The following is a 21,480-nucleotide window of genomic DNA, read 5'->3' as shown; positions in this document are numbered from 1 at the left end:
CCCTCCTTCTTTCTTTCTTTCTTTCTTTCTTTCTTTCTTTCTTTCTTTCTTTCTTTTCCTTTACTCTCCTTTCTGTTCTGTAAATTTTTAAAAGGTTTTTATTTTGTTTTTGAGTGTGTTGTCTGTATGTCTGTATAGGCGTGCTTGGTGCCAGTGGAGACCAGAAGAGGCTGTGGGATTTCAACTCTGCTGGAACTGGAGTTTGGGTTGTGAGCCTCCATGTGGGTGCTGGGAATCCAGCCTGTGTCCTCTGCAAGTGCTCTTGGCATCTCCCCAGCCCCTGCATCTCTTTCTTCCTCTCTCCTCTTGTAAATTTCCTTTCAAGAGTCACATTTGTGAATGGCCAGAAAAGTACTTCCTAAGAGTACAGTTCCATCCTCCTTGGTCTTTGTGCCAAGTTTAACTTTAATTGGAAAATAAGTGGACCAGACCAGCACTGCTAAGTGTCCCCAGGCTTCTGCCTCCCAGACCCAGAATAAACCCTCCTGAGTTGTCAGAGTGCCCTTCTCAGAGTAATACGGGCCTTCCTGGGAAGTTCTCAATCAGATCAAAGTTTAGGGCTATGAGATCTGAAATAGCACCACACATAAGCAAGCAAGCAAACACGCACACACAGTTATTTTGCTGTTTGCGTGCATGGGAGGAAGACTGTGTCTTTGCCTCTTTAAGGTACTTCAGCAGGGGCCTGAAAATTCTAATGGCCAAAGATAGAGTAACAAGAGAAAACACAGAGAATGTGTACCATAGGCCTGCTTGAGTACAGCCCATCATGGCTGATGCCAGCCACAGGGAAAAGGGCTTGAGATAGGAGTGGGAGGGTAGGTGATGAGTGAGGGCAAAGGGGAGGAGTCACTGGAGCCCCTCCCCCTCCTGTTGCTGTACAAGAAGGGGACCTGAGCAATGAAAATGTCCTTTAGAAGGAAAACCTGGTGCTGCTTCCGGGGCATTCCCTGTACCTGCCGGTTCTCAGCAGCTCAAAGTGGCCTGTGTCAGGGCGGGTTTTCTGGGAAGACCTGTTCTGGTATCGTTCTCTGTGTGTGTAGTGCACCCACACCTGTATACACACACTTGTTGGCTGTTAGAAAAGCCACGTTTGTGACATTTCCCTTATTATTTTAACTCCTAACAGCTAGGATGTTTTCCTACAAACTAGCCGGACAGAGTCCCATCCCCACCCCCAACAATCCTGTGATACGTCTCACCTGTATTCTGAATGCTGCCCTTGTGCCCAAAAATATGTTTTATAGCTTTTCATCCTTTTTAAAGCCAGGACCCTGTGACCAGTCCATGAGCCTTGCCTGGACGCCCAGGTCTTTTGGCTTTCAGGCTGACTTGCGCTCTCTTGTGGCCTACGCAGATCCTCAGCTCCTGTTTTATATTCTGTATTCCTTTGTGCATGTGTGTACGAGCGAGAGATACATGCATGTAAGGGCAAACACCCTTGGAAGAGTGTGTCAGAGACCCCGGGACTGGAGTTATGAGTAGTTGTTTTGTTGAACACCCCATGCCTGGTTTGTCTCTCTTTGCCGGGTCATTTCATTGTCTCTCCTGTGTGTCTTATGGAAGGTGATGCCCACAGGCTGATGCCCACAAGCATGCTTCTATTCAGTGGGATGGAGGGCTTCACGGGGGCCACTCTGTCCCCATGCTGTCTGTCCTCCTGGGTTATGCTCAGTGGTAGTGTCTGGCCACTGTGTTACAGATGGCCACCAGATCCTTCTGTGATGGAAGGCTTGGCTTCCTCCTCGTTACTTTAGGGATCTGAGCCAGGAGGCCGTGCTCCCCAGGATCCTTCTTCATTGCAGTTCTTACGGCGGGGCTTCCGTTCCGATGCCTTGTTCACAGTTGCTTTTAGAGTCTCCTTGAGTTGAGGGTGTGCTTGGTGCATTGTGAATTCAGTCCTATTCTTTTGGGAGTTGAAGTCACCCCAGACTCAGCCAGGAAGTGCCACATGTTGCCACACCTCATGGATACGTCTTGCTTTCCCTTTGAGTGACTCTGCTTATGGTTTCTAAATAGACCCCTTCTTGTGGGGTCTCGCTGCCTTCTGGAGGAGGGGGGCCTCGCTGCCTTCAGGCAGGGGTCTGTGTGTACATCAAGCTGACCACCACTGCAAGGGCATCATCTCTGACTTCCTCAGGGGTCGGAAATGAGGAAGAAGATAGATGGTACATAAGAAACAAGCCATGGTATTTTATTTGGACATATCTGACCTGTCTGAGTCAAATTTAATATCACAAGTTTTTAAGTTTCAGCCTTTTCCCCTTTTCCTAAAAGCATTTTTCCTGTAACAGCGTATGAGCTTTTTGCTTTATGTTAAATTGTACACAAAATAAGTTTTAAAACTTAGTGTTACAATATGACAGTGAGTTATGTTCTCTCTTACTTCTTTGGTGGCAGGCACTAAGGGTTAACCAGGGCTCCCCTTCTCGCAGGCACTCGGCAGCTAAACCGCATCTGTAGCTCATATTCCTGCTGTATGTTCTGACCCACATGGTGGAATGAGCTCGCCGTCCTCTGACCTCCTCACAGTGCGGCATGCATGTGCCCACGCACATACACACACTGAACATGTGCACGTAGTCTGCACATGTCTCTCCATACATGCCAGAAGCTGTCCTGAAGACTCCTGACGTACACCCAAGTGTCTGATGTACACATAAGTGCTATGCAAGTTGTTGCTACACACTGCTGTTCAGGGGGACAAGGGGAAGAAAACGAAGTCTGTGGGCTCAGCACAGATGCGCTCCGGTGTTCCAGTCTGTGAATGGCTGAGCTGTAGGTATGGAGTCCATGGATGGAGAAGGTGGGATGTAGTGATCTTCACATAGATGACACATCAGAGGTCATGCACACATGGTGTGCCTGGATCTAACTCTGGCAGTGAGCAATAAATATAGTTCTCATGAGGAATAAACATTCCGCTGCACTCAATGGAGTACCTGGCTTTGACATCTCTAGTTCAATAGAAGATTTCTGGTCAGACTAACACCATCGTTCTTGCTAATTTCTTGCAGAATAGCAGGTGGATCTTAATTGTGTTTGTCTATTAGCTGTGTGGAGTTGTTCTTCCCCTCCCCTGAAGCGGTAGTTAAACTGCTTTGGCTCCCAGCATGCATGCACGCATGAACCTGCCCGGGAGCAATCTGGATTCACAAATGAAAGACACACACACACACACACACACACACACACACACACACACACACACACACACGCACGCCAGTTAATTTGAAAATGCGTTGGCTAGCTCAAAGGCTGGGCAGTTCTAATCCTTCCCGCAGCTTGCACACATTTCCCTCCTGTAATCCTGGCTTAACGCTTTCCAATTCTACATTTTATCTTTGTTGGCCAGCTCCCTAGTCTCTGCTGCCCAAGACGCTTCTGGGCAGCCCTTCCGAGGGTCCCTGTTTCTTCTCACCTACATTTCGGATGATTTTACTTCTGCATTGCTTCTGATCTCAGTCTGAACCTGAGCCTGGATGTCAGCCTGTTCTAGCCTTGACTGAGCTGCTGTGCTCTTCCTCAACCAGTGAGGCCAGGTGCAAACGTGGCCTCTCTTTTCCACTGGGCACATTGGCCCTGTCAGTCAGTCACTAGGCCTCCTGGTAGCAGCCAGTCCTTCTCTTGTGTACATGTCAGGCAGGGCCTGGTCTACAGGGGTGTCGGGTATCCCCTCAGCCCTTCCCACAGGTGTGAAGACGACCATGTGAAGGATGCTGGAGAAGCTTCTGGGAAACCAGCGGCAAGGGTTGGGCACAGCTTGGGTGAACCCCCTCCACCTCACGCTGTATGTACACCCCTGCACCCACACAGCCAGTGCTACAATCCTGACTGACAGCTGCCTGTTTTCCCTTCCTAGGACTTCCTGCAGACCTTCTCCCCTGACGTCTTCCGGCTTTTCTGTTTGCGAACCAACTATAGGTCAGGTGAGCTGGCTCCCATGTGCCTGGGATTGGCAGAATGGCAGCCTGGGGTAAGCCCTTCCAGGCAGTGTGGTTGCTTCCTTTCCCTGGGGTTGACTGGAGATAGGAGACCGGGGGAAGCCTCACTGGGAAGCACACCCAGTCTCGGCTGCTCTTCCCAGAGTCCACTGTCATGTCTGCCCATCTACATACATGTCACTGAAACAAATGAGCCCTGTTGCCCAGAAAGTTCTAGGACAGCATTGAGTGGAACCTGTTCAGGGGCAGGGCCTGCATGCCCAGGCAGCCCTTTGGCCACAGCACTGTTTGCCTCATTTCTCAGATACTGTGCTTCCGGGTACACTAGGCATTTCCTCAGTGACCATCTCTTCCTTTGCAGCCATTGAATACAGTGACAGTACCCTGGTAGAAGCTGGGCACCTCCTGCTGGGGCTAGCGTCTTTTGTGGAGGACGCACGAGCCTATGTAAAGGGGCAGCTGACCTGTGGCCCCGTTGAGGAGGATGTCCTGTGGGAGAGGTAAGCAGTCACATGGACAGACTTCGGCAGGAACACCTGAGTGAGTTGGTCCTATGCAGCCTCCTCACCTGCCAGGTGTCACCGCCAGCCCCCTCTGGTCCTGAGTCCTGCACGGGCTGCACTCACCTAGAGCTGGGCACGTTTCCTTCTTGTTCTGGTAGCTCACAGTTGCCACAGTCGGTAGGGAGGGGCGTCACTTCTGTAGTTGACTATTACAAAACCACCTGAGTGGATGCTGTGTACCCAACAAGGGGGCAGGTTTCTTTCACTGAGGAATGAAACTCAGGTGGCAACTGGGATTCTGTTTACAAAACTGTAAACACAACCTAGGAAGGGTCCCCGAGTTGAAATCTTTTTACTTCTTGGGAAAGGATATTTGCGTATCCAGGGTTGGTGCCAGGCCAGGCTGGGGTACCAGAGAGCCCCTTGCCTGCCTCATCAGCATAGGTATCTCCCATCTCCCACCCCAGGCTGGCTAGCACCCAGAAGGCCGTGAAGGCTGCTCTAGCCAATGACTTTGACACACTGAGGGCAGTGAACACCATCCTGGACCTTGTGCACCATGCAAACAGACAGCTCAGGGCAGTCTCGAAGGTAACCTGAAGGGCGCTGTGGATGTCAGGGCGGGGCTTGTCCTAAGGAATGGGCACTGACATCATCAGTCACCTTGACTCCTCCCTCGTGGGGGACTTGACGAACTCAAGATTCCCTCCCTCCGTTCAGTAGTAAACACGTGGACGCCGGCAGCAGGTGGGTCAGCTTGTGCGCAGATGGCTGTGTCGCATGGCCGCCACCATGAGTGTTGAGCAACCGTCCTGGTGGCTTGTGGAGGGGTTGGTGTTTGTTGAAACAGGAAGTTGGGTTGGTTAAGTAGCTCAGGTGAAGTGTTTGCCTAACGAAAGCAAGGCCCTGAGTTCAATCTCCAGGATCCATCGTGTTCCCACTCCAAAAAGAAAACACCCTCATAAAACAGTGAGAAGTTGTCTATTGAGACCCGGACTCAGATTCCCCCAGCTGGGCCTCAGTCTCCTGATGGAGCAGCCCCAGGGGGACCCAGCATCCATGTGAGCACCACAGGAAGCCATCCTCCCTGTCTGCCCCTCTCTCGGGGCTCCCAGGCTGGAGGCACAACCTCCTTCCCTCAGGGCTTATACTCCTGCACCTCAGTGTCACCTCAGTGTCAGGAAGTCACCAACCCTGGGCCCAGCCTGGGCCCTCTGGTCCCGAGGCTCTCCAGGGTGCTGCCGCGGGAGCCCCTACAATGGCAGCACTTAGGTGACCATGCAGATCATAGGAGACTTTTCTTTCCCTACGGTGACACAGGCCCTCTCTTGGTTGGTGTACCATTGTGGCGAATGGCTCCAGGTGGCCATGAAGTGTCCCAGGGGTGGGCAGTGTCTCCTGATCGGGGCTCCATTTCCACATAAGGCACCAGACAGAACCATGGTACCTTTCTTCTGGGTCCCCTACATGGTCACCGAGGGGTTGAGCATTCAGTCCCTGCTTGTTCAGGCTGACATTATATGCCCTGAAGGCAACCAGTACGTTATCGTTATCCCCACCATACTTGGGGAAGCTGGCTGTGGGTGGTTCTAGAGTTCTTGAATGGCAGCTGCCTGCTGAGCCTCCCCTTGACTTCCAAGCGTCACCTCCTGTGAGTCCTACCCCACCTGGCTACCTCTGAGGAAGGCGAGCACAAGCTGATTATGGAACAGGGGCAGACTGGCACCTGCCGCTGCCGGATGAGGCTTGGCTCACGTGGATGTATGTCAGTGACTAAGGCACAGCTGACTTTCTGAGACCCGCGGCTCCCATCACCTACCTACCCATGCCCCATGCACTGTCCCCATGGCCGTGCCTAACCCACAGGACCCAGATGTGCAAGTCCAGCCACGTTGTGAAAGGCGGGCAAGCCAAGGCACGTTACCAGCATGCCTGTCCTGTACTGTAGGGTTTGCCAGTGAGCCTGGCTGTGCGGGAGCCCCCAGAAGCTGAAGCAGAAACACCCTGACCTCACTTCCATGCTCTTGCAGGAAGCTGGTGGCCCAAGAAGTCCCACTGTGTTTGGGGCCATCATTTCCTATGTTGAGGAGTTTTTTGAGACCGTTGGGATTTCTCTGGCAAATCGACAGGTGCGTCCATCTCTTTCAAATGCTTTCTCCTGAAACTGCCTACACGTTGTACACTCTCCCCTGGAAAGTGTTCACTGCAGGGTGCCTAGTCCCTGACTGGAGGTGCGCAGTACCTGTTAGCTGACCTCCAGCCCTGACCGGCTTGCAGCAGAGTTGGAGCCAGCATCCTGCTCCATAGCACAGAAAAGGTGCATGTGAGGACGTTTCCCCCAAGCCATGTAAGAGATGGCAGTGGGCATGAGCCAGTTATGAGGTCCCATCCTGTCTGGCTGTCCTCAGGACACTTGAGTTCCCTGTCCCTTCTTGTGATGTTCAGTTGTACCAAGCAGAAAGGGCAAGGCTGCCAGGCCCTCCCACAACCCTCTCCTCCCTCAGGGAGATGCTTGGATGCCTGGTCCACAGCAGAACAGACAAGTGTCCTGGTCTATTCATTTCCAATTCAGCTAAGTGCATGGCTTATGTCATCCATGGGGCTGGCCATGGTCCCTAGGTGTGACCTCTGGATGTCACTGTAGACTTTCTGGGTTAGTGTCCATGCAGGTCTCTCAGTGCACAAAGGTGAGGTGTGTGCACTTAGAGCACATGACTGTATCTTAAGTTAGCTACTGCACCTATCTATGGATACTGAAGCCCAGGGTCGCTATCCACTCAGCCCCAGCCCCAGTGGATTTACCCAGAAGCTACACAGGGCAGCTCTTCTCTCTGGGTGGCCCCTTTTCTGTGCACATAACTCCATTCTGCTGATATTCTAACTGGCGTTGTGTTCTAAAGTCCCCTTTAGGGTCCCTTTGTTTCTCACTTCACTCTGCTATACCTAACAGCTTTAGGGCTGTCTCGGAAGGACAAAGCAACAGCTCAGCCATTGTCCTGGCTGTAGCCAGACTGTACCTCTGTCACGGTCAGCTAGAGCATCACTCCACAGCAGTGACAGTCCTGCCAAGGCTTCTGTATTCTGTAGCCTCTCCCAGGGTCTCCTGCTGGCTTCCACAAAAATGTGCCTTCTGCTTTAACAGGGTACTTCCATTTTGTTCCCTTAGCCAGTGTTTGTACAGCCAGCAAGACTGCTTGATAGCCCACTTCCTGGGATCTCAGTATGTACACACACACACACACACACACACACACACACACACACACGGCACAGGCCACTTGACATTGACACTGGCTCTGGCTTACATGATGCTTGGCTGTGGCAAAAAGGTTTGTCTTCATTCATGCTTAAGGCTCGGGCTGCTAGATTATCTGGAGATGACAAGATTCTGTCACACTTGTCACATCATACAACTGTTGCTGAGGTCCAGGTGGGCAGAGTCAAAGTGGGTATTGCCAGCTTTGATGTATGAAGTGAGCTAGTCAAGGCATGAAGTCTTGCTGAGCTGTTCTTGTGACTAACCTAACCTCCCCCACATATTCTCCAGAAAGGGCTAGCATCAGGAAAACTGATAGATTTCCAGGTCTCAGCCCAGATCTAGTGAGTGTGATCTCCCAGGCTATACCCGGGGTCCTGCCTTATCGGGCACTGTGGCTCAGTGTGTTTCAGGAGACAGCAGCACAGTGACCCTGCACTGTGTGGTGGATGACCTAGTGCGCTTCAGGCTGAAGGTCCGCCAGTACGCACTGGCCACACCTGGGGCTACTGGGGAGGCCCGCAAACAGCAGCTCCAGGAGAGGCAGCCCTTGCTGGAGGCATGTGACACACTACGCCAGGACCTCATCACCCATGGCATCAATGTTAAGGTGGGCAATACTGCAGATACAGGGACAGCAATGTCACAGGAGACAGTACAGCACAGGGGACAGCAACGTCACGGGAGACAGATGGCACAGGGGCAGACAGTGGCTGGTCACCCAATCTCTGAGAGACCCACCTGAGGCAGATGTGGAGGGCTGGGGGGTGGGGTGGGGTGTAAGCAGGAAGAACTGCAAACTCAACCCAGGAGCCAGGAGCTACCCTGTCAGGCAGTGTTATCCCCCCTCCTTGGCATCCCTCTGCCTCTTCTGGCTTTGCTTTCTGACCTGTCACCTTGAATAGAGGATGTGATGCCTACCCAGAGCCTTCTCCTTCAGGACAGAGGCAATGCAGCTTCCACATGGGAACTGCTGGATCCAAGAACAAGACACCAGAGACCTGGGAACTGAGGATGAGGCGGCTGCACCCACGTGCCTCCACGCCAGACATCTGCTTTTTTGTGATGAAAACTTTATATTAAAGTTGCCAATTGTGGCTGTTAAGCCAACAGTGAAGTGCGCCTGGGCTGCCCACTGGTGTATATTGAGAATGGTCTAGACAGTTAACTGGGTCGGTACCACAACGGTCACATTCTCAACATTCCCTTCAGTGAGTTCAAGTCTGTTCAGGAGACGTTCCTGGACATGGTTAGCTGGCCTTTGCCCAGGGATTAGACACAAGGGGAGCCACAGAGCAGTCCCCCAAAAACTAGGCATGCAGCTGGCAGGCCACTCTAGGGAGGGAGGCTTAGCAGTCTGAGTGCATGGCCTCAGTGCACAGCAGTGAACACACGGGTAGCAGACCTGTGGTATCTAGGCACTCCCTGCCACACTCAAATGCCAGTGGCACCCTTCCCTTCCCACAAGCCTCTGAAAGATCTGCTCTGCGTGGCCACTGTCTATTCTGAATGACTTTACTAAGTTAGCACTCAGTCACTGAACAGAAGACTAGAAGGCCCAAGAATGCCCATGGCATCCGGTGAGCCTTAGTTAAAAACCAAATCCTACACTCCCCAGCCATGCAAAGACTGGAGCCCTGAGGGGTTACTGTCTAGTAATGAAAAGGCGCAAGAAGCAGAGATCAACCGCAAACTCCAAATGTTCTGTCTCAGAGCAAACCCAGATCCAGTTGGGCTGCTGGGAGGAATTTTATTCTCATTTTCTTCTCAGCTATTTCTGAGAAGCTAAGAAAACCATGGAAGACAAGATTAATGTTGTTGTTAACGTCTCAACTCTAGTTAGTCCGAATAGACAGCTACGTCCTAAATCCTGTCAGCTAGTTCAGGCTAAAATCCATCAAGTACCAAGTGCTGCTGGGTCCAAGGCTAGGCAAAAGGAGGATTCAGACTGTGGTACTCGAGTCTGAACCGGCTCAGGTCGTGAAGAGCCTGCTGAAGGCAGTTCCTATCTCAGCGATCATGTCGGTCGTGGTTGTGGAGCGTCCATACTTCTGGAAGGCCTGATGGTTACACTCCCTTGTGAGTGTGCAAGCGCCCCAGGCAGCCACCAGGAGCGGGCTGGAGCTGCAAGAGAGAGCACAGCCACTTGAGGGCTTTCCTGCTGGAGGCCGCAGTAAGAGCTCTGGGCTCTGATTTTTCACCCCATTTCTACCTTCAACTCCCAAATAGCAAACTCAAGCCAGCCAGGCTCCAGAGAGGCCACTTTACTGCAGCTGAGCACTGGCATCCCCCGACATCCTCACTAGAGCTAGCGTAAGGCGCGGTGGCAGAGTAGGCCAGAGAAGCACTAGGAGGCCCTGGGTCTCATTCCTGGAGACGGAAGAGTTTGCCAGGTGTGTGACACTAGCTGGTGGGGTGGGGGAGGGGTCTTTAATGGTGCTCACTGTTGTTCCTGGAATGCGGTAGAATGCCTGAGGCTGCATGTAAACCTGCTACTCCACTGCACACTCCATTTTGGGTCACAGGACAAACCAGAACCGCCACTGCCCTGCACGTCTGAGTGAAGGTTAAGGCCGCCTGAGACCCCACCCTGTCTGTACCAGTGGCACCAGGTGGGGCCCCAGGAACTACACATCCCATACCTAGCATGTGTGACCATAATGGTCCATAGGACAGGTCGGAGGCGTGGGGAGGCGTGGGGACATCCTCTGATCATAGAGACTCACGGCTGTGAGGACGAATGTCCAGGAGGGCCATTCCTCCAGCCTGTGTGCTCTCTACCCTCAGTTTATAGAAGCCCCTGCTCAACTCCCCACAATGGTGTCAGTCAACCACGGCTGCTTGGATTAGCCAATGCCAGAGCCACACCTTCACCGGTAGATTTGGGTCCGGCGGGTGTTTGTAGACGCTCCCGTGGGCAGGGAACCTTGGCTTCAGACGTCTCCTATGGAGCACTGATAGTTCACCAGGGATATTAAAGAGATTTGACACGTGAACAGTATCAAAGCAGGAAAAGGTGCGCCATACCCATTTGTTTTCTCTGGTCCGGCACGGAGGGCCCAGTGCACCATGACACCCAGGGAGCCCGACAGGAGATCGCCTTGCCCGCCACACCTGCGACTGCTGCCTTCCTGGCTGCACACAAGCACTGCACAGAACAGACACCATGAGCTGCCCCTCCCTGCATGTTCCATGGAGCTTGGGCCCTGAGGAAAGCAGCCCACATGCCATCTCACAGCACCCGCAGCACCCGCAGCACCCCACATGGATACCTGTGCACATGCTAATGGGTTTCTCTGGGAAACGTCTTGAGAACCTGGTGCTGCATTTGGTTCTCATTGCTACACTCTGGGTGCCCTGAGAACATTCTGTGTATGTCTTGTCCTGGCTCTGGGTGGATATTCATGGTTTCACATGCACGACCACTGTGCCGCGGGGTTTTGGTTTTTAAGATTTATTTTATTTATATGAGTACACTGTCGCTGTCTTCAGACACACCAGTAGAGAGCATCGGACCCCATTACAGATGGTTGTGAGCCACCATGAAGTTGCTAGGAATTGAACTTGGGACTACTGGAAGAGCAGTCAGTGCTCTTAAAGCTCTCAACCGCTGAGCCATCTCTCCAGCCCATCCCTTGGGGTTCTAAGAACTCTAATTTCAGGTCCCTTCAACAACAATATCTTGCTAACAGCTACTTATACTGAATAGTATGATGGCCTGGCCGTCTCTGAGAGTGCAGAGCAGCAGGCTTACTAGGGACACCCACACTCCCCCCTGCCTCCACTCTGCTCTCAGCTGAGCAGCCCCTTAAGCTCCTGGGGGAGGCAACTGGCATTTCCAGTTCATGTCAGCCAGCTCTGAGGTTTCCTTCACTTCCCAGTTAAGACAAAACACAGCAAATACTCAAATGACTGTTATTATGTGGGGGTGCCCAGGTATAAGAGAGGTGACAGGCTGGGGTAGGCCTAGGTCCATGCAGAATCTCTGCCTCAAACCTGCTTCCAAAAAGGGGGGGGTTGGGGGGTTGTTTGCTTGCTTTTGTTTTTTTGTTTGTTTGTTTGTTTGTTTTTAGGAGACAGGATCCCTCTATGTAGTTCTGGGTGTCCTAGAAGTCACTATGTAGACCAGGCTGGCCTCACACAGAGATCTATCTGCCTCTGCTTCCTGAAGGCTATGATTGAAGGGGTGTGTGTGTGTGTGCTTTAAAGCTGTGGCTGCCAAGTTCAATGTATGTCATCAGCATGTGAACGAAGGAGAGGGTTCCCGACTCAGGCCTCCATGGCCTGAGCGACACACCAGGTTCTCACTCACCCTGCTGGCCGCAAGAGATGAGGTCCTGTTCTCCTTTCTGGACCACTGTGATGTTCCCCAGGGCCTGGCTGAGCTTCAGTGTGGACTCCCTGAGATTTCTGGTGTCCATAGGGCTACTGAGCTAGAACACAAGACAGCAATCACAGAAAGTCAAGTCCTCCTGGACACACAGGTCACTGAGTGTCACTGTGTGTGGCACGGCGAGTACCCATCCTGCCCAGTAAGAGTCCACAGAAATCAGGCACTGGTTAAGGGCTAAGGGGGTAGAAAGAGGCTAGGACATCACAGACACCAAGCCCTCAAAGAGACTTACTCTAGAGCTTGTTCTCTCATGACCTGCTGCACCAGGTTTGTGGACACAGTGCACATCTGATAAGGATAATGCCCCTCCCCTCCCCACAGAGCCCGGGCTTATGAGATGCCTCTTATCAGGATTCATGGCCTCCTATTATTTCAGTTGAGTTCTTCTGTCCCCACACCCCATGGAGGCTGCAGGCTCACAGACTCGCACCATAGCACACAGTGAGTGCCTTGGCCGGTGAGCACAGCAGGCAGTGTCTGGCCCTAGCCTGTCACACCACATTCATCCAACAGAATTCACACGGGAGCTGTAGGAGGTGCAGGAGGCACACATAGAGGATCACAGGGCAAACATGTACAAGTCGCTGTCCCTGCAGACAGGCCCATGGCCCGCTTCACCCCAGGCCCAGACAAGAGGCTTCTGTCCCTTCTTCCCTGAGGCCCACGAACTCACCACAGCTTCCCAGAGTCTGCTGAACTCCACATGGTTGGGGGTGAGCACGGCCTTCTGGTAGCCATGGATGAGGGCTGGCTGCTGGGCAATCAGCCACAGGCCGTCCTGTGCAGAACAAGGGTGCACCTTCACCGGTGGGTGGGCCTCAGAGACCCTATGCTGACTGACTGTAGGAGATGAGAGGCCACACTCACCGCATCAATGACGACAGGGATGTCCCTGGCCTTGGTTGATTCCAAAATGCCCTGCAGAAGAGCAGACGAGCTGAACGGTGCAGAGGGCAAGAAGGCCTTGTCAGACAGACGAGCACTGGAGAAGCCAGGGAAACTAAACCCACGGCCTACCCACCTTCAATGGAACGAGGTGCTCAGCTGGTCCTCATAGAATGCTGGGAACGATGGAGTTTACAACCTGGTGACCCTTTGCTGTCTGGTGAGCTGGGCTCTGCCTATGTCTCCCAGGATTGGTGACCCTTTGCTGTCTGGTGAGCCGGGCTCTGCCTATGTCTCCCAGGATTGGTGACCCTTTGCTGTCTGGTGAGCTGGGCTCTGCCTGTGTCTCCCAGGATTGGTGACCCTTTGCTGTCTGGTGAGCCGGGCTCTGCCTGTGTCTCCCAGGATTGGTGACCCTTTGCTGTCTGGTGAGCCGGGATCTGCCTGTGTCTCCCATGATTGGTGACCCTTTGCTGTCTGGTGAGCCGGGATCTGCCTGTGTCTCCCAGGATCGATGCTTTACTTACCCCAGACCTTCCCCTAGATGCTGAGCATTGCTTCTAGGCCATAAACCCATCCTTATGCATGATATCACTTGTGCGTTACAACAGCCTAAGTGAATTCTGTGTTATCTCAGGGCCAGGCCAATGCTGACCCACAGGCATTATGTTTACCTCAATCTCCGCAGACCCTAAAGCTTGGGCACCATCTCTGACTCCACAGTACCCGTTTTGTGAAAGAAGCCAGATGCACTCTGTGTATCTCAGTGTAAGCATGTCTTGAATTGTTGTGCACCAGGACTGAGTAGTTATCCGAATTCTGTTTTCCAGAATTGTGCTGTGCTTAAATATGGTTAAAGCCTGGCTCAGGCTCTAAGAGTCTTGGCCCAGCACCAGTTACCAAAATCAGGCTGACCCGAGTTCCACTCTTACCACACTGACCGTCTCCCTGTCTGCTGTAAAGCCTGCGGGGAGCCTCCTTCAGAACAACTACATCCCCTCAAGAGGAGGCAAAAGAGCAGACAGTGTAAACTAAACAGTGTAGGCAATTATATAACATCTAACATTGGGCAGACCCAGCTTGTGGCTCCCGCGCCTGCCCACGAAGGCCTCCACCACTGCAAACACCCAGCTCATGTGACACTTCAGTACCCGAAGGCTCAAGGTTAGGAAGTCTCCAAATCATCGGTTATCCGTTCTCCGTACCATTTCATTCACATGCTTTTAAATGGCGAGTAATCGTAACAGTAGTGGACCATTTCCCAACAGAACTCTACCTCCATCCTATACTGAAAGCTTCGGAGGCTTCTCATTTTAAAGTACTGATACACGTGCAATCTTCATAGTTGTTAATTATTTACTGATACACGTGCAATCTTCATAGTTGTTAATTATCTATCAACCAGTGCGCTATGAGAAGACCACACGGCAATCAGATGAGCTAGGAAAGTGGTCAGATTAAAGGTGCCTGCTGCCCACCAGAACTGACTCCTGCGAGTTGACCTCTGACCTTCATCTCCATGCCGTGATGTGCACATCCACACAGGCAGCACGTGCACACAGTGCATGTTTAACAGTAAAAGACACCAGTGATGGACAAGAAAACATGAGGAGACACCGCAACTGTAAATGGAGCCCGGCCCGCTCAGTCCTTGTTCCCAAGTGTCCTGGTCAGTGTCCTGGTCAGGGGGACGGCTGCCAGGAGGAAACACTGACCCGAAACAACCTGGGGAGGAAAGAGTTCATCTGCCTTACACTATATCACAGCTCACCACTAAAAGAAGTCAAGGCAGAAACTCACAGAGGACAGGAACCTGGAGGCAGGAGCCGATGCAGAGGCCATGGAGGGTGCTGCTTACTGGCTTGCTGCTCATGGCTTGCTCCTCCTGCTTTCTTATAGAACCCAGGACTGCTCACAATGGTCTCGGCCCTACCCCATCAATCACTAACTAGGAAAATGCTTACAGGCCTGCCTACAGCTGATCTTATGGGGGCATTTTCTCAATTGAAGCTCCCTCCTCTCTGACGACTCTAGCTTGTGTCAAGTTGACATAGAACTGTCAGCACACAGAGAAATGTGCCCAAGTAAGAACATACATCATGTCTGGCTCTGGCCCAAGTTCAAAAGCCCCCTAAGCAAGGTCTGGGCACATGAACCTCAGAGAAGCCCATTTCCTTCCTTAACAAAGGTCTGCCTGCTTGCTGTGACTCTGGATTTACTGTTAGCCCACAGGGTGCTGCAATTCAGATCTTAGGTCCACTTCTGATTTTGTGGTCTTTGGCAATGTGACAGCAGGGTCTCTTCTAGTTTCTCCTGATACAGCAGAGTAGCAGCCAAAGCTAACCCTATGACACTGAGGTTTGCCACAGCAGGCCGTGCTTCTCTCAGAGGGATGAGCCACAGTACCCAGGAGCAGAGCCCTGTGAAGGTATGTGTGTGAACATAAGACATCACTGGAAGACACAGCCTAACAGTAAGTACACAGTTCTGAGATAGCTGTTAAAAGGTGCTTAGACGTAAGAGACACACGCCTACCCCAGGCAAGTGTCTCTAGGACCCGCAGGGCGAGCTGCAGAAGAAACATGGTGTAGAGAGCGTTCTAGCTAACTTAGGTCTAAGGCAGCTCGTGAACGAGAAGCTCACTGTGAATGCAGCAGTCCGGGGAGCTGTATTTAAGGGTGCGGCATTAGGAGGTTGAGAACTGCTGATCTACAGGGTCAGCTCCCACAGCCCAGCCAATACTGCAACGCAAAAGACTGATCCTAAGACTGGGAAAGTAGAGGCTCCACTGGAGCCAGGCCCAGACCAGTCGCTTAGGACACTGGATTCCACCAGGATGCTGACGGGTTCGGGAAGGAGGAGACGCCTGACACACTGCAGAATGAACTACAGATGTGACAACATGCTGCCCAGTCACAACAGCACAGGATTCATTCCTCTCATGGAACTGACAGATGCAGAGGCCACCAGGAGCCCTGGCAAAAAGAGTCACACTAAAGGGACACAGACCTGCTGCATGTCTGTCCAAACCTCAGGCCTACTGGCTTCTGTGAAACCAGGCGGGAAATCTCATGCAACCTCTGCTCTCTGCGGCTGCTGATGAGAAAACCTCAGAGGAAAGAGACTCATCCAGTCTGCCCTGTTCAGGAAACCCCTCATCACCCCTGGTGGCCTCCCCTCCCCTCTGACCCGCAGCCCATCTCCATCCACTTTCAAAGACCGACAACAGCATGCACCGGGCCTGAAGAACTAAAGAAATGCTTGTGCCCCAATGTTGTATCTGAGGGAGAGTGCTTGGCAGGACACCACTTACCCTGACATTGTTGAGAAGAAGGTCGTCCCTACCTAGGCCAGGTCCCACGACCAGGGCATGCAGCCTGGGGAGCCATTTCTCCACCTCCTCAACAGCGTTAGAACTGTCACTAACAAAAGAGAAAGGCAGAATGGTTTTCTCCAGGCTTTTGTTTGTTTATCTGAAACCACGTTGTGTGTGTTGGGGACTGAACCCAGGACCCTGAACATGGAGGGAAGTGCCCCACATCTCGGCTCTAAACCATCTTATTGTGAAAATAATTTAGGTGTATAGTGAACGGGTGCACTAGTACAGACGTTCTCACAGCCCCTTCCCTAGCCAGCACTCATGTGACCGTCCCACACACTCACATTCCAGAATACCACAGAAGTTAGGCCTGGCTCGGCACCAGTGACTCAAGTGCAGACTGCTGGCTGAGCGCCTGACCCACGAGCCCATCCTTTCCCTGCCCCAGGATGCATCTGGCCCATGCATCGCCTTGGTCTTCTCCATGTATTGGTTTACTTTTGCCTTAGCTTTTTAAGACTGCATTACTTCATTAGATAGTTTTTCCCTGCATGTATGTCTGTACACTATACATGCACCTAGTACCCGCAGAGGTCAGAAGAGGGCATCAGAGCCCCTGAGGCTAGAGTTATAGACGGTGTGAGCTGCCATGTGGATGCTTGGAATAGAACCTGGCTCCTCTGCAAGAGCAGCCAGTGTTCTCAACTGCTGAGCCGCTTCTCCAGCCCAACTTTATTGTGGTTAAAGTGGGACAAAAGAGAACATGGCCCTGAGCTCCCTCGGGGCGTCTCAGTGCTTGGTGGCACTGCCCAGGGAGACATGTGGGCCCTGTCATCAGTGAAGCTCTGAGGAGCCCCTGGAACACACTGCTCAGCCCAGAGCTACCCACTAAACCCTACAGAAGCCAAGCATTGTGAGCATGTATGTGCCTCAGGCAACCCTGCCCACACAGGCCCCAGATGATGCTGAGACTGAGTCCCCACACACTACACACATCCGCTGCTCTTGAGCCCTGGTTCTCTCTAGCCTTCTCACTGTCTTATGCTGATGCCAAACAGTGGCTCGTTGTGGCTTTCTTTTTGTCTGTGGTGCTGGGGATCAGACCTCCACTGCGAGAGCCATATCCTAAACCTTTTACAAGTTTCTTTTGAGACATGGTTGTTAGTTGTCCAAGCTGGCCTCCAATTTGTAAGCCTTTAGCCTGAGCCTTAAGAGGCTGGGATGACACAGCCCGCAGACACAGGAGTGTGACAGTGCTGCCGCAGGGAAAGACACCCATTCTGCACTCACAGGACTGGGTGGACGATCAGCTCTGGGCTGTAGGACTTGATCACTGGTGCAGCTTCCCGGGCACAGAACACGTGGGTCAAATCTGCACCCTGAGAAATGAGAGGTGGGCTCAGAGAAGGCCATGTTCAATAGGAACACACACACATGCACATACACACATGAGTTGAATTGTTCATATATAACTAAGGCAAATGTTTCATGATAGAAATTAAGTAACATCATAGGGAAATGTCACGCGCTTGGGTATGATGGTGTGTTATGTACATGTATGGTATATACACACATTTAGGTGTGTACACCCAGAGGCAAGAGGAGGCATTGGGTATGCTGCTTCCTCATTCTCTGCCTGGAGCTGGGCTGATTGCCAGTAAACCCTTGGGATCCTCCTGTCTCCCTGTACGCCTGGTGGCCACATTTTTGGTAGGAGGAAGGATGTGAACTCAGACCCCAATGCCTGTGTTTCACGTGTTCTTACATGCAAAGCCAATTCCCCAAGTCCCTAAACAACCCAACTTTTAAACAGAGAAACCCCAATGAGAGACTCTGAGGTAAACCTACCACTTTCAGAGCTGAGATTCCTGCAAAATATGGTGCTCCTGTGTACCTAAGATGGAGACACTGCAGTTAGAACCTCAGTGAAGCAAAGACAATTGCCAGTAGTATGTTACCAACACAAGCAGATAAGAACTATATGTTAACATACATGAGTTATCAACAAGTGATAAAGACTCTAGCTCAAAACCCAAACTTAGCATGGAGGAGATAACTCAGTAAACGTGTACACATGAGCAGACTTAGAGAGGTGTCACATGACATCTGTGATCGATTCTCAACACTGGCTTGTGTAACTGAGGAGTCCATACCAAGTTCAGAGAAGAGCTAGCTGGCTACAGGCTTCTGTCAGGGAGAAGGTGGACCATCAAGGCAGACACCAGGACCTCAGAGCAGGAACGCTGCCTTCTATGCTCTGATGGCATGTGGCTATATCTAAGCAGAGTTACAGTGCTCACTGCTGCTGGTCTGTCCTCTCCACCAGAGAAACAAGCCAGGGATAGATGAAGACACAGAACCCGAGGCTATTCTCCACATGTGACCTGCTCTTCCACGGCAGTGTCACCAAAGTGTGTCCAAATCACCAGAGAAGGGACCACACAGGCCCCGCCCACACTCTCATTTCTGCACAGGGACACGCGTCATGACAAGACACTGCCAAGCAGAGCGAGGCTGCTCGGGCCACAGGACCTCACAGTCGCCAGCACAGGGAAGCCACTGGGGTGGAAAGGCAGCTGAGGTGTAACAGAAGCCAACAGATGAGGGGAGTGCTAACAGACTGATGGGACACACCAAAAGCCACGCACTGGGATCCAGGCTGGTGAAATGGCGGGCTTCTAGAGCAGGTGACTCGGATGAGTATGAAGTAAGTGGACAGGACTTAAAGTGCCAGCAAACTGGGCACAGAAGGCATGGGCTCCAGATTACCACAGCAGCTGCCCCTGAGGCCCACAGCCGGCCAGCCACCGCCACCGTGCATCGGGAACCTGCAGGAGGCTCAGCTGCTGCCAGGGAAGCACAGGGAAAGCAGGAGAACAAACACAACCCACAACATACACAGCTAACTTTACCAGCCAACAGTTCAGCTGGAACCACGTGGTGGCTCTGTCACCAAAGCGCCCAACAGCTGCCTCACGACCTGTGAAGCACGGTGGCGCATGGAAACGGTGACAGTTGGCTGAATTTCCAAGTAGAAAGACATTTCAAGTTAATCCAAAGAAAAGCTAAGAAAGGAAAAGGAAGCACGGGGTAAGATAAACAATGAGCAGCAAGGCTAACTAGTGCACACCAAGATCCCAGCATCTGGGAGGATGAGACAGGAGGATTCTCCAGGTTTGAGGCTAGCTTGGTGGGAAACTATCTCAAGAAAAATAACGTAGCTATGTATTTGCAGAGGTGTGATGTAAGCGTAGGCAGAAAGTAAGCAGGTTCTCAAACAGGAACCAGGGAAGAACTGAGGCCAGAGGCAGAAGGACTCACAGACAAGGACAGGTGACATACCCTTACATAGTAAACACAGCCACAAAGTATTAAAAAAGAGAAGATAAAGTGGGTCTCAACAAAACAGACTACAGAACAGCACACACAGCCTAGAAACCCCTTCCACCTGCGCAGCACACTGGGGCCTGCTGAGTGCTCACACTCCTTACAACTACAGCGGCACAGCTTGAAGCAATGAAGTTTACATGTGCAAAAACCCGTAAGAAAGACTACCCAGGCCCGCAGGAGCTCGAAGCCCACCGTCCACCGGCACATGGACACACCGCTGGGGTGCGAGGACCTAAAGCCACCACCACCACCGCCTTACCACCACCACCACTCACCGGCGGGCGAGCCGTCTGAGCCCTCTGCCTTACCACCACCACCACTCACCGGCGGGCGAGCCGTCTGAGCCCTCTGCCTTACCACCACCACCACTCACCGGCGGGTGAGCCATCTGAGCCCTCTGCCTTCATCTTGGTCAAAAAGGTAACCAGTGAGAAGTACCTTGCATCTTATCAGACTGCATTTGGAAACGATCACTGCACATGGGTGGACGGACAGACATGGACAGAGATGGACAGAGATGGATAGGGAAAGGTGGTGCAGAGGAAGGCAGATGCAGACAGGCAAGAGGGAAAGGGCCTTTCTAAACGCAGTCTTACAGGCAGCACTCACTCTTGACAGCCTCCGACTATGCCTATTCTTCCGTCTTGACCCTTGTGTTTCTTCGATGTCAGAGCAGGCACAATGTTTCTCACCAACTGAAAAAGGTTGTCCATGTCCTTTGTCCTGTGCGCTGTATGGAGGGACAATGCTCTTTGTAAAACTGCAAAACAGGAAAATGAAGTCATTAGAGACCATCCAACACGCTTCCCAAAGCTGACTGAATCAACTCTTGAGTGTACCAGAAGTTTCTCTTAGTTCTTGGGGAAGTGATGGTCAGAACTGACAGGTTGATGGCAGAGTACTGTCCCCAAGCTTGAGCCAGTGTGTGTGTGTGCACAACTCCACCAAGCTTTCTGTGATGTGCCAGACAGTGTGTGTGTGTGTGTGTGTGTGAGAAGACTGACTTCATCGTCCACAAAGTTTTACCAACCTAAAAATATAGATCATTGAACACATTCTCTTTCATTTCAACACTAATCTTTCCTGGAAAAACAAGCTCCGTTTGCGACCTTCCATTTAGTCAGAAGCCTGGCAGAGCCATCCTCTTATCCTCTTATCCCTGACTGCTTTTCCACACTCAGACACTAATTAAATAATAACTGGGAACACTCTAACCCAGCACATCTTAACTCAGATTCAAGGGGCACTGTGGAGCAGCTGCACCACGTGAGTTGTGTTTAATTACCTCCATTTTAACTGGCCTTTCCTGAAAAGCTTCCCGTGGATGTGTGCTTTGTCTGGTTATTTACAACAGCTAGTTGTAGGGAAAGAACCCGAAGCACATGTTCTCTAGACTCAGAAAGCTAGTGTCTGTGTGCACTATCTACACAGCCTATAGAACGGGAGGATCCCTGGAGACAAACACTATTTCCCAAATGAAGCACCTGTTCAGGACAAAGCTCCATGGGCTCGTTGGAGGAGTCATTTCAGACTCTCCCAGCCTGACTACTCAATACAATGTCCCACTATACTCCATGGGGGTGTGGGTGGGATGTGCACATGAAGGCCAAAGGTCAATCTTGGAACTGCCTGTTTTTTCCCTTGGTGAGTGTAGAGGAGGGGAGCGTGCACATGTGAACATGTGTGTATATGGAGGGATGGAATGAGTGTGAACATGTGAATTGTCTGTGTAAGGAGGAATGGAATGAGTGTGCACATGTGAACATGTGTATGTATGGAGAATGTAGTGA

The 21,480-nt window shown here is 51.8% G+C and overlaps 2 protein-coding genes across 6 annotated transcripts in view; one reads left to right on the top strand and one right to left on the bottom strand.

The window, feature by feature from the left end:
- Cars2 (cysteinyl-tRNA synthetase 2, mitochondrial) overlaps positions 1-8,820 on the top strand; it is a 34,871-nt gene extending 26,051 nt beyond the window's left edge. For 2 of the 3 annotated variants that reach the window (XM_028766366.1, XM_028766368.1), the window contains 5 exons: positions 3,863-3,929; positions 4,306-4,444; positions 4,915-5,038; positions 6,478-6,576; positions 8,107-8,630. In XM_028766366.1, the coding sequence (XP_028622199.1) occupies positions 3,863-3,929; positions 4,306-4,444; positions 4,915-5,038; positions 6,478-6,576; positions 8,107-8,448 (771 nt within the window). In that variant the 3' untranslated portion in view covers positions 8,449-8,630. The other variant, XM_028766367.1, reaches the window with a different exon arrangement.
- A 579-nt stretch (positions 8,821-9,399) lies between these two features.
- Naxd (NAD(P)HX dehydratase) overlaps positions 9,400-21,480 on the bottom strand; it is a 16,223-nt gene continuing 4,142 nt past the window's right edge. For 2 of the 3 annotated variants that reach the window (XM_028766346.1, XM_028766345.1), the window contains exons 2-10: positions 20,300-20,450; positions 18,149-18,194; positions 17,591-17,679; positions 16,295-16,403; positions 12,964-13,014; positions 12,770-12,874; positions 12,016-12,136; positions 10,731-10,851; positions 9,400-9,827 (exon numbers count right to left, since the gene is read on the bottom strand). In XM_028766346.1, the coding sequence (XP_028622179.1) occupies positions 9,677-9,827; positions 10,731-10,851; positions 12,016-12,136; positions 12,770-12,874; positions 12,964-13,014; positions 16,295-16,403; positions 17,591-17,679; positions 18,149-18,194; positions 20,300-20,450 (944 nt within the window). In that variant the 3' untranslated portion in view covers positions 9,400-9,676. The remainder of the gene's footprint in view (positions 9,828-10,730; positions 10,852-12,015; positions 12,137-12,769; positions 12,875-12,963; positions 13,015-16,294; positions 16,404-17,590; positions 17,680-18,148; positions 18,195-20,299; positions 20,451-21,480) is intronic. The other variant, XM_028766347.1, reaches the window with a different exon arrangement.

This window comes from Grammomys surdaster, unplaced genomic scaffold (genome assembly GCF_004785775.1).
Source record: "Grammomys surdaster isolate TR1022 unplaced genomic scaffold, NIH_TR_1.0 167, whole genome shotgun sequence".
NCBI lineage: Eukaryota > Metazoa > Chordata > Mammalia > Rodentia > Muridae > Grammomys > Grammomys surdaster.
Note: the sequence above shows the minus strand (reverse complement) of the source record. Positions and strands in the feature narration are given on the sequence as shown.